This window comes from Pteropus vampyrus, unplaced genomic scaffold (assembly GCF_000151845.1).
Source record: "Pteropus vampyrus isolate Shadow unplaced genomic scaffold, Pvam_2.0 Scaffold17, whole genome shotgun sequence".
NCBI classification, from domain to species: Eukaryota; Metazoa; Chordata; class Mammalia; order Chiroptera; family Pteropodidae; genus Pteropus; species Pteropus vampyrus.
The window spans coordinates 2,243,901-2,266,333 of record NW_011888798.1 but is presented as its reverse complement, the minus strand read 5'-3'; the positions used below and the strand labels follow the sequence as shown (position 1 = coordinate 2,266,333).

The 22,433-nt window shown below is 36.5% G+C and overlaps 1 protein-coding gene across 7 annotated transcripts in view; it reads right to left on the bottom strand.

The window, feature by feature from the left end:
- Positions 1–22,433, bottom strand: part of GTDC1 (glycosyltransferase like domain containing 1) — a 346,607-nt gene that overhangs the window by 21,299 nt on the left and 302,875 nt on the right. For all 7 annotated transcript variants that reach the window (XM_023527475.1, XM_023527479.1, XM_023527477.1 and 4 more), the window contains one exon: positions 5,630–5,739. In XM_023527475.1, the coding sequence (XP_023383243.1) occupies positions 5,630–5,739 (110 nt within the window). The remainder of the gene's footprint in view (positions 1–5,629; positions 5,740–22,433) is intronic.

The window sequence follows — 22,433 nt, the reverse complement described above, 5'->3', positions numbered from 1 at the left end:
TGTTAAGAGCCCTTTCTCAACTGGTATAGACTTCCCCAGATTAAGGCAGACATCTTGGATAGGCTTGGATTTCTCTGTAATGAGCCACAGATCATGATGCATATTAAAGAGCTACGATGGTCAACAGGACAGCTCACCAAATATTTCTGCTCCCCTAGATTCTGGGTTCAAAGCAGGGTTGCGTTTCCTAGCCCCCCTTATGATTGGACAGTGCCTTGCAACAAGTTCTGGCCAATGAGTTAAGTGGAACCCCATTACTGTTAGGCCAAAGCATTGAATTGATATGATGACAGGAGAGCCTCCTGGCTTTCTCTTCCATCTGACATGGTAACTGGTAATGTTTGAGATGGTGTTAGCTTGGTTCTCTCTGTAAGCTTGGGTCCCTGTGTGACCATAACGAGTAGAATACTACTGCCCACCTGCAATAAACGTATAGCATGAATAAGAAATAAATCTTACATATTTCAAGTCACTGAGATTTTAAGGTTATCTGTTAGCTTAGCATAATTCAGCTTATTTTGACTGATGTAAGAGCTAAAAGATGGGAAAAAAATTGAAAAATGGATTCATATTAAACCAAGGTCACCTATATTGAAATAGGAAACGTAATATAAAACCACTTAGAACTTCCTTAAGTCTTAGGGTTTTCTATTTTCATTCACTAACTCTAGTATTTGGAAATTGTTTCAATGTAGATTCCTATATACCTGATACGGCATTTAAGTTGTATTACTCTATTAAATAAATCTCATTCATTCATTCAAATAATACTTATTGAATAGTAAATATATGTCAATTATTATTTGGGATATCTTTCCACTTCATATTGTTTTTGCTACTTTCTTTTTTGTGATGAAGCCAGATGGAAGGAAAAAGAGGGAGTTCTCTTTCATATCTAAAAAGAAAAATATTTAAGAAATAAATTTGAGTTTTTTTTTTTTTTTAACTTTTATTCACAAAGAGATTGTCAGAGAAAATGGAAATGATTTCACGTGAGTGGTCAAGAATTTCCTATCATGATTAGCTCTTGCTTTCTTACCTATAAAACAGGGATGATTTTGTGGACTTCCAAGTAGGGTATGGGCTGAGCAATGGCAGTAGAGGCAGACTGACAAAGTTTGAATTGTGGCTTCACAATTAGATGGATTGGTGATTTCAGGCAACCTCCCTGTGTCTTACTTCCTTCAGCTGTAAAATGATAATCGCAATAATGCCTAATTCTCAAGGCCGTGTGAAGAGTAAATAAGGCAATGCATTAAGGGCTTATGTACCTGGCACATGTTAAGTGTTCAAGAATGCCAGTTGTAATGTTTTTAAGGAATGTTCCAGTAAGTGATGAATAAAGCATTAAAGTAAGCAAGTTGCAAACATCACAGACCATGTCTTCTTTATTCACCATTCCATCTTAAATGTCTATCTCAGTGCTTGGCACAAAGTAAATATTAAAAAAACAAAAAACAATAAAAAATTTATTGAACACATAAAAATTAATAGAGATGAGCAAACCAACTCCCAGGTTCTCCTCCTAACCTTGCAAATGTCTAGTGCTCATCTCACCCACTGTGCTCAGCTGCGAGAACTTGGAACAGTCACTGTCCTAGATCTCTTTTGTGAAATGAAACAATGATACAAAAGATTTATAAACTAGAATTGATAATCTTAATCTACTGCACTTTTCGGAAAAAGGATGTTAAAGACCTTACAAGAGAATTCGAAAATAATCAACAAACTTGAAAATAATCAACAGTATGGAGATGCTACGAAGTTGCTCTATTATGGTTTTAACATTTTCAAAGAAAAAAATTACTGGAGATTATTTGTTTCATCAAAAAGGGCAGTGCAAATCATTGGCACTAATGCCATCACTCAGGGATGTGTTAGCTTTCCCTAAGAGCTCTCCAGACAGGGAAGGAGAATAAAGTTGGATAAAGAATTATTAATGTGCAAACAAGAAGAGTAAGTTCTGGAGATCTAAAGCATAGCCTAGTAATTACAGTTGACAATACTGTACTATATTATATACTTCAAAACTGCTAAGAGACTAAATCATAAATATTCTCACCCCAAAAAGGAGATAACATGAAAGAGGTCTTAGCTGCAGTTATGGTGGAAACATATTGCAATATATAAATGTATCAAATTAACAGCTTGTATACTTTAAACTTGACAATGTTATATGTAAATTATATCTCAATAAAGACAGAAAAAAAGAGTAATTAATAGTCTTGCAGTTATACATTAAGACTTTTTCAATATATGTATGCTTGTGTGTGAAAGAGAAAAGTTTGACTCATTTACAGGCAGTGCAATTGAAGTGACTAAAGTCTTCGGAGTCTCAGTTTCTCTACCCATCAAATGGGATAATAATACCTACTCCACTGGGACTGTCACAAGCATTACATGAAATAACCCGGCAAAAGACCAAGTAAGAAGCAAACTTGCAATAAATAGTAGCAATTAATATAATAATAACAACCAGTATTGCAATTACTTACAGAAAACCACTTATTTACAAATGTTAATAGCATTGAGAGTAATTCTTTTGGCTGATACTAAACAGCATGTAAGTTGGCTGTATGGTTTTAGATATGCTAATCTAGCATCTAGAAGAGACAACAGGCAAAGAAAAGTATGCCTGCTAGGTAACTCTTTTTGTGAAGTGCTGGATGGTGACTTGGGGGAAAAATTAATATTTAAACTTAGAGAAAGAGTTGGGTCAGAAAACAAGAACATGTAAAGGTAGTATACAACAGCAGTTAAATTACTACCTTAGCTGTGTAACCTTACTTAATTTCTCTAGGCCTTAGTTTTCCCAGCGGAGAAAATGGAGAACAATGTTTTAGAACAAGCCTGGAATACAGTGTATGTTAAATAAATTAGAACGGTGATAAGAATGGCTAAAGTTACAGAGAATGGCCTGTGAGGAAACCTCTAGAGCAGTGGTCCCCAACCTTTTTGGCACTGGGGACCGGTGCTCCTATGAGAATCTAAGGCCTGATGATCTGAGGTGGAGCTGAGGTGGTGATGCTAGTGCTGGGGAGCGGCTGAACATATGATACATTCATATATTGAAATATATTTACCACCACAGCTTTGCTTGCTCACCTGCTGCTGACTTCCTGCTGTGAGGCCTGTTTCCTAACAGGCTGGGGGGTTGGGGAATCTTACCCTAGAGTAAGTCTGGCAAGGTGGCCTCCTAGGAGCACAACCTGGAAAGCCATCAGGCTCATGTGACCATTCAACAAATTGGGCTTCTCCTATATGCAATGTGAGGTGCAGTAGCCATAAAAAGAGTTGATTCATATTTGAAATGCCAGAGATGAACCAGAGGCTAAAGCAGGAGGGATCCCCAGGGAGACTGGGAGTAACTGAAGCATGCACATAGATAACATGATGCCCCTTCCTATGGGCTTCCACGGCATTCCGTAATTATTTCACAGCATCCTAGGTGCCTGTTAATTACATACAAGTGTCTCCCATGGCAGCACTCTGTGAGGGTGGAGACCGAATGCCCCTTCCACAGTGCTCAATAAGGATGTGTTGAAGTGAAGCCAAAGTGAGTAATAAGATGGGGTCTGTAATTGCTAAGCACTCAGTACTTGGGTCCCCACCTGCTCCCTACCCCACTTTCAACCCTCCACACTGCTCTAAATAAAATAGCTCAATGTTAACATGTGGGAGGGGAGACTATAATCCCAAGAACATGGTCCTTTGAGTAAAATCCTAGTCTTCTTTGTAGTGGTGGCCTAAAACTGCTCAGTGGTAAAATTGGCTAAGAAGCCTCTGCTGAAGGATATCTTCCATTCACTCTTCTCGGTCCATTCACACACACCTCAAAACTGGCACAAACAAAACTGAACTCCGCAGTTCTGCAAATGTGCTGACTTTTTTCTTCTTTCTTTTTCTATAGCCATTCATCTACCAACTTCTTTTCTGTGTTTTCCTTGAGAATCTCTCTCTCATACAGCCCTCTCACTAATCTCTCAAGCACTGCTTCTGAATCACACCTGGATCACCAATTTAGAGTCTTACTGAGATTCTGCCTCCATATCATTGTAAGATAGACCTTCTTAAAGTACAAGTTTCATTATATTTCTTCCCTGCTCAAAATCTATGCTCCTTATTTTTTTTTTTAACTTTACCTAACCTACTTTAGTTATCAAGATCCTCCATGTTTTGGTCCTACTATATAAAGTACGTATTACTTACTTATTCAGGTCTGTGTGCAGAATCTCCTATTCTACTTAGATTAGTTACCTCACAGCACCAATCATTGAAATTGTTCTCTCATTTAAATACAATATATAAAATATTTGCTTCTATATACTTTGGCCATGTCATTCCCACTTTTGGATTATCCTAATCCTTTGGCTATGCAATTGTTAACTCTTCAATTAACATTCTAGTCTAAGCCACATATGTCAGTACTAATTTATAATTTTATTATCTTGTGTTTGATTTTCTGTTTCCTATGCATATGCACAAGTGTTCCTTCCTCAACAAAACTATAAACTGATCGAAGGCAGGAAGTTTACATTATCTTTACCCATTTACCCAACAAATATTCCTTGAGTTCCAGCTCTATGTCAGGCACTGCACTTGGCTTTGGGGTGCAGCAAAGAATAAGACAGACATAATCCCAGTCCTTGAAGCACGTGCATTCTAGCATGTGTGTGCATATGTGTGTGTGTGTGGGGGGGGCAACAAGATAAAAAATTACACATAATTATATGATTAGCACCCTGAAGTAAAAGTATAGGGTGCTGTGAAACCATGTTGAAAAAAAAAATGCCCCAGAGCTAAGAAGAAAAGGGTAAAAGAAACAAACAGGCAAATGTCTAAAAGTCTTTAAGCCTGGAACCTTAGAGGAACTGAAGAAAGGTTGTATCTATAAGTATACTGGGCAGAAGATGAGCCTTATCAGATGAGGCTACTGAGATACAGGCTGAGTGTACTTCCTAGCATTGAACCAGAATCGAGAAATACTTGTTGAATAAGGACTCTAGGTGGTCTTTAAGAATCATAATGTAGGATGGCAGAAGTCATTTCTGAACTTCTGTTGTCTGTGTATGTGGAGTTCAGAAAAAATGCCGAACACCCAAAGCTTAAAACATATGAACACTCAAGTGCTTAGGATTTTTGTTAGTTTTCTCAAGTTCAGTGAAAAGAATGAACCAATGACAACTATAATATGGGCTGCAGTCTACTCCATGTTACAAGTTCGATGCCGAAATGCTTTACACAGGTCACCTAATAACAGGTGTATTTCGGCCATTACCAATGCGAGTATGATCAAGCCAACGAGCCCAGAGGTGAGAGGTGGTATATTCAATGACAAATTCCCACTGTCCTTACGTGTTAAGATGCCTAAAGTGATATATTTTATTTGCATCAAGATGCACCGTATAAGCTATACTTGATAAAAGAGATGACTTCATGTTCTCAACTTAAAGAATGCTTACTTAAATATTTTTAAAATTGAATCCCACTTTAATGCCATTGCGTAATCTTTTGATTAACAGTGCTCATCTTGGTTATTCTAACAAAAGAGAAACATGGAAATTAATACTTAAGTTGTAGAGATTATGTCACATATGAAAATACACATTAGGAAATTCAAAACAGATACCTGGGACATCTGTGAAGGTTTCTCCAAGGACAGATACGTGGAAATTGAGTCCTAGGTCCTTAAGATGCATTAATACCTTAAAAAAACTCTCTGGATCTTTATCATGCTCCCTGTAAATAAAAACACAAAACATAACTTGTGATATCTTAGGGTGTGTGTTAGGAAGAGTGTTGTCACTCCTCACAGTATCAATTCCTTTCGTGGTCTAGTGTTAGTTAGGAGAGACACTAGCGTCCAAGCAGAGATTTCCCCTGATCAATAATATTGTAGCAACAGCACTGAGTTTTTTTCATAAATACAATTTCTCTGTCATGTATCAAAACCCAGTTCTACTGAAGTCATAATGCTCTGCAGCCTTTTATTAAAAGAGAAATCTATCATGTTTTTCACATTTTTGGGGTAGGCTGTAGAAACTTTAGTGTATTTTCCTTTCTTTTAACATAGTTAATTTTCCACTTAACAGAGGTTTTTAACAAAAGAAAATACCAGTCTTCAAAGGATGATTCTCTACTAATCATGAGACTGTACCAAAGAAGCTTTTCATTTCCTTGAGTGTGAATACCATCCTCTCACAATTACTGAGCCCCTTTGTATCCAGAAGAAACGCCCAATTTAAGGAGTGAGATTATACTCTCTCACTAAACTCTCATTTTAAATAATTGAATGGAGAATTATAAATACATCAAGAGGGGGTAGGCATGACTCTAAGTCCAGTGAGTATTAACTTAGGAGTAGAGGTTAGTCTACATGTAAAAGAATAATAATCATAATAAAAATAATTCATTTAGTAGAGTCTTTGACAAACATGGATTATTTTTATTTGTTTAGCTTGTCAGTCTTCTTTGTAATGACAGAATGAGAGGCTAAAGGACATTCAAAAAAATTCAACAATTCAAGAAATCACATTAAAATGGAATGAGTTATTTTTTACATTCTAAGGTGTGAATATTCCAGTATTACTTGCATTTAATTACACTGTTTTAATTATCTTATTTCAGGCAGATGTGGACCAGATGTCTTCAAAATATTTGTTTTTTTATTTATAATTCGGAATTTTAACTTATTTTCTATATTACAGAGAAATAGTTATATATCAGCAATTGAATTTCTCATTTACCGACTAATTATGTAAAATAAATCTGTAAATTGATCAAACTGCTATATGAAATATGAAAATTACATCATTCAGGAAATCTCATGAAAAATGACATCTGCAACCCTAAATGTGTTAATTCACAATTCAGTCAATATTTTCAGTATCAAGAATTAAAACAAATGCATCTTCTGATTAACATTTTAAAACAGCATTTCTAATCTCATGGAATTGTAAATTCTTATAGAATTAGAATTCAGTAACTATTTATTTTAAGCTCTATATCTCTCAGTCTGATTTACTTCAAATAATAAAGAATGCAATGGCAAAGTGCTCAACCCTTTTTAAGATGATGTGGATTACATACACATACCATAGGGAAGTTTTTGGATAGTTCTCATATATACCACTGCTGTGGGCAAAAACAAAAACTCAAAACAGTTTGAAAGTAAAGAATATGCCATATGCTATCTCCAACTATACCAATCAAATAGCTGCCATTTAATCTGTAGTACGTCCTTTCAGTATGATTCTCTTGGAAATACTTAGATGAAAAGAATGGGAACAATATAACATAACATATCTTAAAGAGGGAGTTAATACTATAGCGAAACGTAGCCAGGCGGTTCTCTAAATTTTTCATTTTGACTTCCCAAAACTTTGGCTATGGATCCACGGAAGAGAATATCTATTCTGAATATTTCTTGCTGTTCCTTTTTGTTTGTTTGTTTGTTTTGTATTAAAGTAAAAGTAGATGTGGTTTGGGGTTGGGAGAAAGTTTAATGGAATAGAAGCTGTAGTTCTTAAAAGATTCCAATGTGAGTATTTTCAAAGCAGCAGGTTTTATGAACCTGTATTTTCAGTGTTTCTACATGAGATAAATACATTACAATCCTACCGTGTTTTTTAGAAATTTTTTTACAGGTGGACGAAAGCTTTCATAGTCAATAGTCACTTTGCATAAGAACACCAAGGAGATTTGTATGAATCTCCTTTTTTGTTGTTGTTTAAACTATATAGTATATGGACGAATGTAAGATGACATTTTTCTTTCCCAAAATTATCCCTGAGAAAAAGAGGCATTCTATACCAAAGTCCTTATCAGATCTCTCATAATACTAGGCACTCTCTCAATTACTTTATTTGGAAAAAAGTACTGTTTAGGGAAGTTGCATTAACCTAAATCAGTGTCCACTGATAAGAGTTTAGGATGGTTCTAGCTATCATTCACTTGGTTGGACTGGTAAAAACAAAAGCAATGGAATTTAATACTGAGTTAGTAATTATTTTGGGAGGCATGACCTAACAGTTCAAAGTGTTAGACATTGTTGAAAACAAGCATTTTAAAGATCACTAAAAAAGGTAAGACTGGTTACCAGGATCATGAGTACTAAGTGGGTTTTTATAGTTGGGGAAAAGATTGCCAGTGATGGCATCATGCACAGTTTCACAAGTCTTGCACCTCAAACCGCTCAGACTGAATTCCAGATGACAGGGGATGGAAACATGCCAGCTGCTTGAAAAGGTGGCATCATTCTGATGTCAAGAATCCATGAGGGGGGCATTGGATTAAAACTGCTTGATGAAATACAAGAGTAGGAAAAGAGCAATGCTTCTAAAAATATTCTATATGACATGTGCTTTAAAGCAGTGGTCCCCAATCTTTTGGCACCAGGGACCAGTGCTCCTATGAGAATCTAATGCCTGATGTTCTGGGTGTGGAGCTGAGGTAGTGATGCTAGTGCTGGGGAGTGGCTGCAAATACAGATGAAGCTTCACTGGTTTGTCTACCACTCACCTCCTGTTGTGTGGCCCAGTTCCTAACAGGCCACAGATCGATACCGGTCTATAGCCCCGGGGATGGGGACCCCTGCTTTAAAATATTATTTCTGTCTAAATTAGTAGATTGCATATTATGATGCCTGAATATTTCTTCTATGTCCCTCAAAGTTTACATACTTAATTTAACTAAAAATTTTCTTAGTTTTCTCTTTAGGAAAATGGGAAATTGTCTAACATTCAGACAGCCATTAAAGATGTGCACAAATATTTAGCCACAGCCATACATCAAGGCATGGATATGTCAGTGGTAGAGCTCAGTATTTTATGAAGAGTGAGGAACTCATTTGAGATATCCATTGGATCATCCATGGATTGTATGTCAGCACTCATGATATTAATGAACCCATTTAACAGAATATGTGAGTCTCTCTTAAATTCTTTTCTAAGAAATCTAATGTGAAGCTCTCATACTTATGATTTTAGCATAAAGCATTAAATTTAAGATAAGGGACTTAAAGTAATATATTGAGTGCCCCTGTCTGGCAACAGCTGTCAAGCTTAAATACACATTTTATAATATATTCAATTCTCTATTGTAGTCTTATGGGCTCCCTAAACACTCCTCTGCTCTCATCCATTGCTGGTAGGAATGTAAATTGAAATAATATTTTAGAAGGCAATTTGGTAAGGTACATAATAAGCCTTAAAATGTATATAATTTTTGCCCCAGTAATTCCAATTTAGAAAAGTTACCCTATATAACAAGGAGATGCACAGAAATCCAGCCAGAGTATGTTCATAACAGCATTGTTATAATGGCAACCATGTGTAAACAACCTAATAGGATGATAAGGAAATATATTTTGACATATATATAAATGATGCAATATCATGCAGCCATAGTGTTGTAGAAGGGAATTTCTTAACTTGGAAAAATATTTGAGAAGTACTGTTAAATAAAATGGAGGTGACAGAGTAGTATGTATTATATGATCTATTTTGTAAGACAAATGAATGAGTGTGCCTAGAAAAAGTTTGGGATGAACTATACCAAAATGTTCACAGGGTTTATTTCTAGGGGTTGCATTATAAATGCTTCTGGTTTTTTTTTTTTTTTTACGTGCTTTCTATCATTTTTAAACAAACTTTTAAAATATAAATAATTTTAATATTTTAAGGAACTGCCTAACATTCTGCCATAAAATTATATTCATAAGATATTTGCTTAACTATGTAACATTTTCAGTTTTTATAGTAGTATAATTCCTCATTTCCTGTGATTCCCCACTCTGTTTGACAGCTGCCCATCAAGCTAACTTGGTTCATCATAAAACATTTTAGAAGATGAGTCAGAGTCCAAGCTTCCCAACAATTCTTAAATTCTTGACTAGGTAAGAATGAAACAGTCTGGCTGGGAACTCCTTACTCCACAGCCCAACTATAGCAGAAGAGACCAGCTCGGAAATATTTCAGGCTTACTGGAAGCAGCAGATACAGCAAGAACAGCTTTTATTCCCAAATATTATTCAGAACATTTGAAAAGCATAAACTGTTTCCATGTGTTTTTTCTTCCTATATCTGTTCTCTCTCTGTTGCCTTTCTCGTTTAGCTTTTTTAGAGCTAAATTTCTTCTTATTCCTCACTTAACATTCATTCAGTAAATATTTATTGAGGATTGCTAAGTTCTCCATACTTGTCACTTACACTCAACTGTTACTCTTTCCTATTTTCCCATATAACTTTATACTTATTGAATGCAATCTCTTTGATCTAGTTACTTGCCTTGTCTGGACAGAAACCTGGCTCTTTACAGATACTACAGCTTTCCCAGCATCTTGTCACTCTGGACTGAGAGCTCCATGAGGGAAAGATAAATTGTCTCTGGTTTGTTCACTACTAATTACCCAGTGCTTTGCCAAGTAGTGGCAGACATTACTCGTGTTTAATAATATCTGGTTCTTCTCTCATTCTTGGTACACAGGTGACTCCTCATTCATTCCCTTGAAGTAGGGGAGGCCACAGGACTTGTTCTGACTAATGGACTGCAAGCTGATTGACGTGTGCCATGTCCAGGTAGAAACAGTTAAGAGCAATTTTGGATCACACTGTCTCTGCTGCAGTGATCCTTAGAGAGCTCTTACTTTAACCTGAGATGGTTAGGTTAAAAGAGTAAGGCAGTCCAGATTGCTACATGGAGACTTACCTGTAAAGCTACCTAAACATGCAGCAGACTTTGAGTTAGTGAGAGAAGTAAACTGTTGTTGTGTTTAAGCAACTGAGATTTTTTGGGGGGGCGGGGGGAGGAGAGGGTCTTCATTACTGCAGCATGATGTGGCCTATGCTAGTGCATTATCTGTGGCACAAAATTAGCTGCTTTAAAAATACTTGTTGAATAAATGAAGGTGTAGGAAAAATGAATTATATTCATAGAACTCCTGCTTTGTTTATGATCCCATGCTAGGCAATTGATCATAAGCTTACTTAAGCTTCCCAAACAAGTGGTCATACAAATATAGTTATCCATCATCTAAGATCACACAGAAGAGAGTGAAGTCATGTCTCATCACTCAAAGGTCATACTTTCTTTTATACAGCCTTTAACTTTTTTCTTTCTTTCTTCCAACTTAAAATGAGGAGAGTCGGTACCTGATTCAGTGCATGGTTTCACTTCCAGATCATCAAGTTATAAACAGTCCTTAGATTAATTTGAAATGATGACTTCTTCAACATCACTGCTTCAAATTTCTTCACCTTTCTGATACCTGGCTATCCTCCATTTTTACTTCCTAATTACGAGTTCCACATTCCTTCCAAATTCAGTGATGTCTTCCTTATTTGAAAACATAAGGCTTCTTTACCACCCTGGGTTAGCTGTTATGATCGTTTACTTCTCTAATATCCTTTCCAGGGCCATAAACTCTCACTCCCCTCTATATGTCTGACATATCAATGATCAGTTTTAGTTTTTCTCTATATGTGCTGCTTCTCCTTCTTAAATGGGGCTTCAGACTTCAGCCAATAGTTTTATTAACTACCAACTTCTCAACTTTCTCTGGCTCTATCAGTGTTTCTCTTTCTCTAACTCTGCTAGTCCTCCTCACCATCACGTACTTATAGTTGACCAAGGCTAAGCCTAGCCACTGTGGCTTTCTCTCATTCTCTTCAGGTTTGGTATTTGTGGTATTTTAATATTTTAGAAATTTTAACCAATTCATTCAATCTTCCCTCCACCTCCAACACATTCAACATGCTAAGATGGTTTATGTTTAGTGCTTTGGGGAAAGCATGGGGAAAAGCCCACCTGTCCTGCCAACTTTCACCAAAAAAAGGAGGCAGTGCTCTTGGTTGATTACAGAAGCAAAAAACCTTGTAGAAATGGTGAGGACTTCACATAGGTACAAGTATTTAGGCAAAATGCCATGAGAGTAGCACACACCCTCCTACTCTATGCCACCATTCCACCTCTAGATACGAAACAAAGGACCAATGGAGTTGAGTTGAGAAGAACAGAACTCTGAGACTCCCAGAGGCCACACAGTATGCTTCTTGGGTTAGAAGACTGGGGAAGGATCATGACTCCAGAGATTGAATATCTGAGCGTTTGTATGTAGGTAGACAGTACTGGGGACATTCATGAGAAATTCTTGAGCTATGGTAGGCATAAAAGTGGAACCATGATGTCTGTGACTGTCATAGAAGAATCACAGATCAGCAGGCAGAGAGAAGGAAGGGATCCCTTACTAGGAGCCTGTGAGGAATGGGGACGAGAAAAATGGAAGACAAGAGAATCTTGAACTGCCTGAGCTTTCCATCACCATACTGAAATGATCCATTGCAGAGAAATTAAGTTATAGAAAAATAAAATTCCATTTTATGCATATCAGGGTTTCATGCCATCTGCACATTCTATTCTCATTTTTCCTTTTAATAGCAGAGGCAGAGATGTCTGCCTTTCAAAATTCAAAGTCTATTAGAGCTCTACCTTGCTTCTCTTTGTGAGATCTGTACTCTCATATTCAGTTTCCTTCCTAAAGCCTGTTCCTACTTCATGATTTCTTCATATATGTCTCTGGCATTTTCAATTATCCCCTTTACCTGACAACAATTATTGATAACAATAGTTCTAATAATGTACTATTTCTAGGGGGCTTTACACTGATCATTTCATCTTAGAGTATCAGCTATGTCTCTCTTTACTTATCTCCTGTGTTTTCCCTACTACTGTGCCCTCATTCTCCCATTTGCCCATTCTCTTGGATGAAAGTGCTATTTAACAACACCAATTCCTACCCTTGCCCCAACAATTCTCATGCTTTTTATGTTTTCTCCAACTTCTGACATCAATGACCATACTCAGTTTTCTTAGGAATGATCCTTGCTTCGTTTCCAAGTAGTGTATTCAGACTATCACCTAATGACCCTCTCTCCAATAAAATCTTCCCACTCAGTCCATCCAGAAGGCCACCCAGGAAAAACCATATTCAACGAATCATTTTTTCTCACTGGGTCTCATAACATGATTTCATTTTAAATCTCACCACTGCTAAAAGCTCAGACCCCCCAGGTTGTTTCAGCTGTCTAACTTGCCAATGAGCTCTCTTTCTCTGCAACCCTGGCCAGGAAGCCCGTAGACATCCATGTCTGAAAGAACTGGTAGGCCATGAAGTGTCTTAATTAAGATGAATTGGGTCTTCCCCACCCTTGAGATGTTACTTAAGCAGCAGCCACCATTCCACATACTTTAAACCATCATGGTGTAATTACTTCCTCTCAGATCTGGGAGGTTCTTTGGAACTAAACTCCTTCCTCTCCCCAGTGCATTACTGTCTTTCTATTTCTCTCTGTAATAATATCCTTGTTGAATGTGGTGATTGGGGCTGTAATTTGAAAGTAACTAATCATTTAGTTTGTTTTTTGTTTTTTGGATTATAACATTTTCCTCGAAGGGATATGTAGAAATACATTCAAAACTGCTTGCTAGTTATCCTGGGAGCTACCCCTGTAGTTCACCTCCTATAGTTAGAAACTTCTCCCTAGGTCTATCTAGGAAACTCTCTGACATGCCTGAGAATTGCTGCGTTTCTACCTTTTAGAGAGGAAGACATACAATTCTTGTTTCCTGTTTTACTCTGACTGCCAGGAAGCTTACTTTTAGGTTTCAAAATGCTCAATCTTAGCAACTATTAGATGAAAAGAGGAGAACTGAAAAATACAAGAACAAAAATTAAACAAAAACAAAAACAAAAAAACCCCTTATAGGGTGGGCTCAAGATTAGAGAAGATATTGCAGGGAATAGAATCAGTGATCATGAGATCAATACAATTTACCCAATGTGAACTACAGAGAGGAAAAAAATAGAAAAAATAAAAACGAATAAAAAAGAATTGAACTGTAGGGGCCTGTGAGACGAGAAGATTCAACATTTGTATCAACAGAGTTTTAGAGAAGACTATATTTCTTACAACTGCATGTGCTCTACAATTATTTCAATACAAATTTCAATTATAAAGAATGCATACTCACTGTAATAAAATACAAATAATTCAGAAATATTTGAAGCATTAAAAACCCCTGTTCATCGCCACTTTTGATTCTCCTCCTCAGATACCACTACTAACAGCTGTTTGGCGAGTAGGCTTCCAGACCTATTTTTGTGCTTATGCAAACATACATATTTGCGTGAGTGCATTTTTACATATACCTTCCTTATTTCATAATATGAGATCAGTATCAGTCATTCCACTTTCTATTTCATTAAATACATAATAGACATCTATGCACATCAGTGCATAGGGATATTTCATTTTAAATGGTTATTTAATATTTCACAATTTTTAAGTAAATTCTCCTACTAATGGACATTTGTTTCTGATTTTTTGATGTTTCAAACAATACTAAAAGTGACATGTAGTTCTCTTTCTAACATTGAAATTTCTCTTTGGGAGAATTCTTAATTCACTCTTATTTTTCCTCTTATGCTACAAATCTAGCCATTCCACATCTCTAACCAAGACCCTTTCCCCTCTTCTTACAATGTTTACCTTCCTTTTGGAACTACCATACTTTCAAAGTTTTATGTACTCACTTCTGCTATAAGTTCCATAAGGGCAGAGCTCATGCCTTTGCTTATCCTGTATTCCCCATGTACTACAACAAGGCCTGGCACATAGTTTAAAAAGTTATTAAATTGAACTGACTCTAAACCTAAACACTGCTCACGACTCTAATCTTTTTATCCTCACCTACTGTAAATTATTATTTTACTATTTACATAATCAGATGAATATATACAATCTTACTTTGGCTCTTCCAATGACAACTCACCTATAAAACTAAGCTACTGCCCTCATCAAATACAGCACTACTGACCAAGCTCCTCTCTAGTGTCCACATGTCCTTATTCTCCAATATTCTAGAATCTCAAGCTTGACACATTTCTGAACACGGAGGCTGCTTCCAAATGTGTCCTACCAATCAACTTATTATAAACCTCGCTACTTCTTCCTATATAAGTAATTTAAGAATTGCTTGATAATTTCCATTTTTATAGTACAACGTTACTACTTCATACCTTGAGAGCACCACTGAGCTTCAGATTCCCCTTCTGCCAATTCAGCTTCTAAAAAAACGGTTCCATTATCCTCTTCACATGATCTTCTTTAGATATCTCTCTTTTGAAATGTCACTAACTAGAAACCATTAAGTTGAAATTAAGCTGCTCTATCCAACATTCAAATATTTCCATCAATCATTTACCTCTATTAGTCCCCCAAATGAGCATTGATACTTATATTCATTCTCGTCCTCCGTCTTTCTTGCCGCTGTCTTCAATCCACAGCTCTTGTGTCTGTAATTCTGGAGTCTGGAACACACCTTTCCCTCCGTTCTACCACTCCTTGTCCACTGCCTCTTCTCCTGACTTTGAATTTATTGTTACTAGTAATCACCTTTGTGAAATTCTATTTCATTCTGAATCACTCCTGTACTAACATTCATAAGCTACTGATAATTTCATAAATGTATAATTTTTACATTATTTCATTATTTATATGTTGTCCCCTAATAATGAGTCTGAAAGCCTCACAATATCAGTAAACCCTTTGACTCCAGAAGTTGGCAGGCACTCAAAATATGACTTTGGAATAAGTGAATGATGGTTTCACCATGGCTGAATAGAGAAAGTTATATTTTTAAAACTACAGTAGGTTATGTCTATGAAATGACATGAAGAATTAATGAAGAATTAAACATGGTCTGGATTATTAGATGCCTTTCATCGAAATAGATTTCAATTCTTAATAACAGGTTTTCATATTCGGTTGTGGACATTTTGTCACACTAGAAATGACAAGGTCTTCAGTCATATGGGAAAGAATCATAATTTGAAGAAAAAAATCCAATCCAAAAATTCCTTCTGATTAAAAAAATGTTAAAAATAGAAATGGACAGAGTGTTTCATAAAAATCTCTCCAATGGAAAGAAAAATGTGAAAATTCTGTCCATTTTACATATTATGTCTTGTTTCTAGACCCAAATAAAACTGCTGTGTTTATTGGCTGGCACAGAGATCTCCTAGAAGAGACAGCCTCCCTTAGTCAGCAGCAACTGCTAAGTACACCATATTGTCAAGGCAAAGACTGTGGAAAAAGAACACAATATGGAATGTCTGTTCTATAAAGACCTGCCCCAAAATGACGTTCTTGTTGTTACATATGTTGCATTTTTTTTCATTTTATAAACACTGTTAATTACATATCCCCTCTCTTCTCTTACATTCTTATAAATGGAATAAATCTATATTATTTACTTAATCCTTTTCACAATAACATAAAAGAAAAAAGTTCAGTCCCAAGACTGTTACTCCAGTCTTTCCTTGCTTATTATTTCAAGTTATTAGGATCTACTCACATTAGGTACCAAAGGTAGATTAATTATTCATACGGAAAAGAATAAAAGATTCTGAATATTATAATAACATCACATGCTATAAGATGTTACCATATCGCTTTACTATATGACTTAAGAAAAGGTTCTCCAGAATGAAAAGGCTCATGAACCAAAATTTTAATTAATCTTACTGCCAGTGTGTATCAGAACAATTTACTTCTGGTAAAGAATGAATACAAAGGAATACTCCACTATATTAAATAGTATATTTGGTGAGAAATCATTTTGATTAAATATTTTGCTTTAGAGGTATATGTTAATCCAAAATAAGAAAAAAAAGATGTTTATTGAAAGCTAATAATAAATCAAGTCATTCATGACGATAGTTCTAAAGGTGAGTTTTATCAGAATAAATGAAACAAGATAGGTTACATGGATGATAGAGCATAGTAAGAAAAGGGTTAAAATCCTCGTTCTGATATTTAGTAGTTGTAATCCAGGGCAAACTACCAAACCAGTCTGAGATTTAATTTCTTCATCTGTAGCAATCTGGCAAATATTACTCAGTTCAAAGAGCTGTTGAGGGGATCGAGTGAGATGATACATATGAAACAATTTGTAGTGCTTTGCAAACAAAAATACATAATAAAGGATGGCTGTTATTATTATTATTGTTAAAATAATTATTATAATCATCATTGTTTTATTCTTCATTTATAGAAATGGGAATTTAAGACTCTTCTAGTGAGCTTAATAGCCACCATAATTGGGCAAAAAATAAAGTTTGTTATACTTTATAATCAGTTACTTATATTAAGCAGAATGTGCCATTGTTTAGCATCTAATGTTTACCTTGATAGTTATAAATAAAGGCATTTAAAGTGGCAGCTATTACATATGCAAACAACATAGTAAGCACTCAATATATGGCAGTTAGTATTCACAACATAGAGTTACAAAAATGGTTTAAAGTAAAATCTGTGTTTATGTATAAAGGCACACATGTCCTTAACTGAATTTTTTTTCTCAACATTGTATCCTTAATCCTGTCAAATGCCACCATTAATCCAGTCACCCAAGCCACAATTAGCGTAGTCACCCTCATATTAATAATCAATTCCCGAACCAGTTCCTCATTATCACCCAAATATGTCTTTCCTTTCTTGATATAGTTCATATACTCACCTTTACTTCCCAGAACTAATATAACATTATACCAAATCATCTATCATCTTCTTATAATAATTACAACTGAAATTGAGGGAGTAAATTGTCATTTTCCCTTTTCTCCTCTTGGAAATTAACCAAAAGCAACAAGGAGAACTAGAAATAGAATACGAACATAATCTTCCAGAACAATAAGACTTCAAAAATCCTGAACCACACACAACAGTTTTGGGCAGGAAAAGCTGCCAAAAAAATAATAACAATCAAACAGGTATACAGATGGAAGTGAATGAAGATACCCTTAGATTCTCAGAAAGAGTGGGCAGAAGGTTCTTCTCTAAGGTGAACAGTGTGCCCAAGTGCAAGGCCAAAAATCCCTCCCTAGCAGAAAATCAACAAGGTTGCTGATGCTCAGTGTTTCTGTGTGCCTGGTTCAGTCTTGAGAAGCAGAGACTAAAAGGCTAAGTAAGAGATCAGACAGAGAAGGCATTTTTGTAAGAAGTAGTTTGTTTGAAAAACATCTTTTCTGGGAGGATTACAGAAGCCCATTGGTTGGTACACATGAAATAATTCTTTTGACTATTGAATTACTTTTCATGAATTAGAATGGTACTAGAAGTTGAATTTCCCATGAATATTCTAAAATAAAGGGAACTTTTAAAAAAGGTAAACAAAACAAACAAAAAACCCTGTTCCTTCTGTTTTAGACTCAAATTTCATGGAAGTACTTTTTTTAAAAAAAGATTGAATCTGTATCATACTTTCTAAATGAGAACTTACCCAAAGATTTAGTACTATGTGTATATTCATTTATGACACAATTTTCATTAGGAAAAAGTCCATACGTATTCTAAAAAGCAGTGTGCATCTGAGGAGCAGAATTAAAGAATTCACTATTTCATTTTTTTTTGGTATATGGACTTTCTTCATATTTATTCCAATTTTGTTTTATATTCTTATATTTTAAATACATTTTTGACAGTTATTTAAACTTAAAAGGGGTCCCAACCTCCAAGCTATGGACAGGTATTAGTACATGGGCTATTAGGAACCAGGCCACAGAGCAGGAGGTGAGCAGCAGGCAGGCGAGCAGAGCAAAGCTTCATCTGTATTTGCAGCCACTCCCCAGCACTAGCATCACCACCTCAGCTCCACCTCAGATCGTCAGGCATTAGAGTCTCATAGGAACACTGGTCCCTGGTGCTGAAAAGGTTGGGGACCACTGCTTTATAGCACAGAGAGGTAATAAATGCCTCTTACTGAGTGTTTTCATCAGTAAATTGGGTTCACAATATAAAACCCTCCAAAGAGAGATTACACAGGGTTCTTTATTTGAATATCAATCACTTTGAGGAAGGATGCTAGGTAGACCAGCTTTCTATAACAAAACACTGTGGTTGGTTCTAGGGTCCATTTAATTGGTATTATTTTTAACAGTGTATTATTTAAAGTACAAAAATTCAGAACAACAAAACCTCTTACCTAGTGTATGTTTTTGGCCTTAGGATAAACATATCTTTGTCTAAATTCAGGGATTTATTCAACAAAGGAGAATCGAGCACCGGTGTACCAGACGAAACTTGTATAAGGCACTGGGATACAAGTATGATTAATGAGAACAGGAGACTCAACCCTCAAGGGAAGTTCTAGTCAAGGAGAAAGGCTTTTCCCCCTGTGCTGTTATTTCAGAGATAAGAAGGAAAGTTCATTGTCCAAAAACCTCATCTATGACTATTAATGCCTGAAATTCCTTAAGGCTGGAGCCTTTTATGTCTCAGTAGTACAGTTTTAGCATGGTACTTTGGTCACAGTAGGTACACACTAAATATTACTGAACAGATTGATGGTTAGATGAGTAAGCAAAAATTCCCTTTTTCAGTTTCATTTTGGAAAAGCAGGTAAACCAGCAACCTCTTTAAAGTGTAAATACTCCTGGGGAGATAAGACATGAAGTTATTAGCAAGAATATGTTAGTGTGATTTAATTTCAAAGTATGTTTGTGTACATGTGTGTATCTTGTATTATTTTGGGATTAAAATACTGAAACATCACTAAGAGAATGTATATTCAAATGGTCATAGTAGGAACATCAAGAGGACAAGACTGAAATGTGAAAAATGTATAAGGAGTGTGGGTCCCAGTTCTGGCTGTGATCCAGGCTCGCGGCTAGGGATAGGACTCTGGATTTAAAATGTTATATTAATGTAGTAAGGCGCCTGTGCCTAACTTATGCAAGTATGACTCAGCTTATTGTATATTATGCATCTGACATATATAAAGCCCATGTGGTCCCCTAGCGCAGAAGCGCGCGCTCCCTGCAATAAAGTTGGTGCATGCTGTTTCATTCTCATGTCGGCTCCTTGTGCAGTCTTTCAACTGGGCGTCTCACCACTGAAGCCTTCCCTTCTTGATCAACTCGGTGCTGACAGAGAGGTTAAGAATTGTGTGAAATATTAAACAAAAGGAAATTTGGGGTGCCTGGGCAAAAGCTAAAAGGCTCATGCTGGGAGGAAGGTAGTAAATAGTACTTAAAAGTGACAGGGACAGTGCCTCCTATGGAAATAAATACTTCACCCATTTCACATTTGCTGGAGGCTGGCTCTTGAAGTAAGAACTACATCTGCAACAGGTTATCTTTTTAAAATGGCCTCTAGTTTAGCAGTTCTGCGCTCTGGCACAAGAGAAGACTAGAGCTTTCTACAACCTCATTTAGGGCTGGGGATATCAAGCTGCCCACCCCACAACTTTGCCCTAGCCCGGGTGCAGCCCCAAACATGAGGGAGCACGTTCCCCTGACTGTTCACCTCAATTTTAGAGTTACAAGTGGAAACATGTAGAAAAGCACTATTGCCAGTTCTGGCTGAGTACAGGTGCACATAGTACAGGTGCACATTCGCTTTAGTTCAGTGTTCTTCCTTGCAACATATGTGGCTCAGGAACTGAGGAGAAATGTGTCTAATGGAATCTCTCTTTCAATTATCCTCACTTTCTCAGTGAAGCGTTGCTTGACTTTTCCAGGCAGAATTAGTTGCTTCCTCTTTTGGGTTTTCACTTATTATGTTGTACTGCAATTATCTGCGAGCTCTCTGAGGCAGGGGTCTCAAAAGAAGCCCTATCGATACATGTGTAGAAGGATAATATTTGAAGTATTAATCAATGTGCTTAATGGGCTTCCTCCCTCGGTATTTCTTACTTTGCAAATCCACTCCTCCCCACCCCTCAGCAATGCAAGCAAGGATATTCTATACTCTCTGCCCTTAAGGTAAAGCTATTAAACAGAAACGTAAAAAAAAAAGAGCAAATAGCTAATTCTTGATTTTTACATTAAAATTCTGATGCTGAAGTCTAAACAATAGTTCTGGGGAATAATACTATGTAGGTTTTTCTCAATATTCTCCCTATCCACAATATCCTTCTTCTCCACCCCCCAAAATTTCTAGGGCCTGAAGTCGGCAAGTTGGAGAGGCGAGAGATACTCATGAGAAGATATCCAAAGATGAAAACTGGGAGAAACAGTATGGCAGAGAGCCAGTTAGATGAGAGAGTGATCCTGGTCTTTTGTCTTTTCTTCTAGAACCCAGGGAAGCAGCAGCTTTTCAGGGGTGACCATGGCCAGTGTGGTTGGGATCATTCGAGGAAAATAAATTGCCTAGGTCAGGGAGGACCTAATGCAGGTTTGCTGAGTTTTCTGAGGTCTAGAAGTGGCATGAGAGAGCAACTGAATTGTCCAAAGGCCTTGAGTAAGATAAAGTTACCCGACAGAGCCAGCGTGACACTGCATCACGCTCAGGGGCCCCTGTAGTGCATACTGGCCTGAACGACGTGGTGTGTAGATGGATGGGAACTTAACACAGCCGACACCAGCTCTGTGAGGTGATCACCAAGAACCAGACAGGACGATACTCTTTTCCGAAGATGCCAGTGTGGCCATGTACCAATTGAGATGAAGCCATCTCCCCTGATGCTCCTAAGCATCCTTAGAACTTAGTGCTACTCAAACGATAAATTACAACGTAAAATTTACTGAATTATCATGAACTCACTGAGAGAATCCTAAGGTAACCTCGTCAAGTTATAAAGAAAAAAAGATTAATAATATCATAAGAACTTATATAGCACTTATATGGATCAGGAACTATTCTAAGACCACTGGGTAGATTAAATCATTTCATTCTCACAGGTCTGTGAGGTACGTACGGACCATGCTTCCACTTAATTTATGGATGAAGAAAGTGAAGCTTAGCAAGGTTAGGCAACTTGCCTATGTGGCCCAAGTGGCCCAGTGGTAATGGGCAGACCTGCTATTCAACCCAGGCAGTCTGGATGCACTGTGCTCAGACATTACAATCTGGTAAACGTGGGTGTGGGGTTGCCAACTTTCTTGCCCCATGTCCAAATGTATTCAATGTGAAAATAAATGAATTAGTGAATGGTTCTATCTTGGATTCCTTATACTTGGTACTATCATTCAAGTTCATTTAACATGGCTTTATGCTAAATTACAAATGTCTGTTCTTTCATCTAAAAAGCTAACATTATTCTAATACATTTTTAAATAAATGCTTTGCACATAAACATTTTAGGATAATGAATGAATGTGGCTTGTTGTCCCTATTATTTTACTTAAGACATTTCTACTGAGTCATCTTTCCCAAGCCTAAATCAGATTTTCAGGTATTTTGTTTTTGTTTTCTAAACCTCTTAGTCACTTTATCTACTATAATTATCTTTTATTTGGTCTGAGTTCCTTTCAATCCTTACCCATCTAAATAATCCACACCTTTAGACCCTCTAGTTTCTAATATCTATATCTACATCCATCTATCTATCTATCTATCTATCTATCTATCTATCTATCTATCTCTATATCAAGG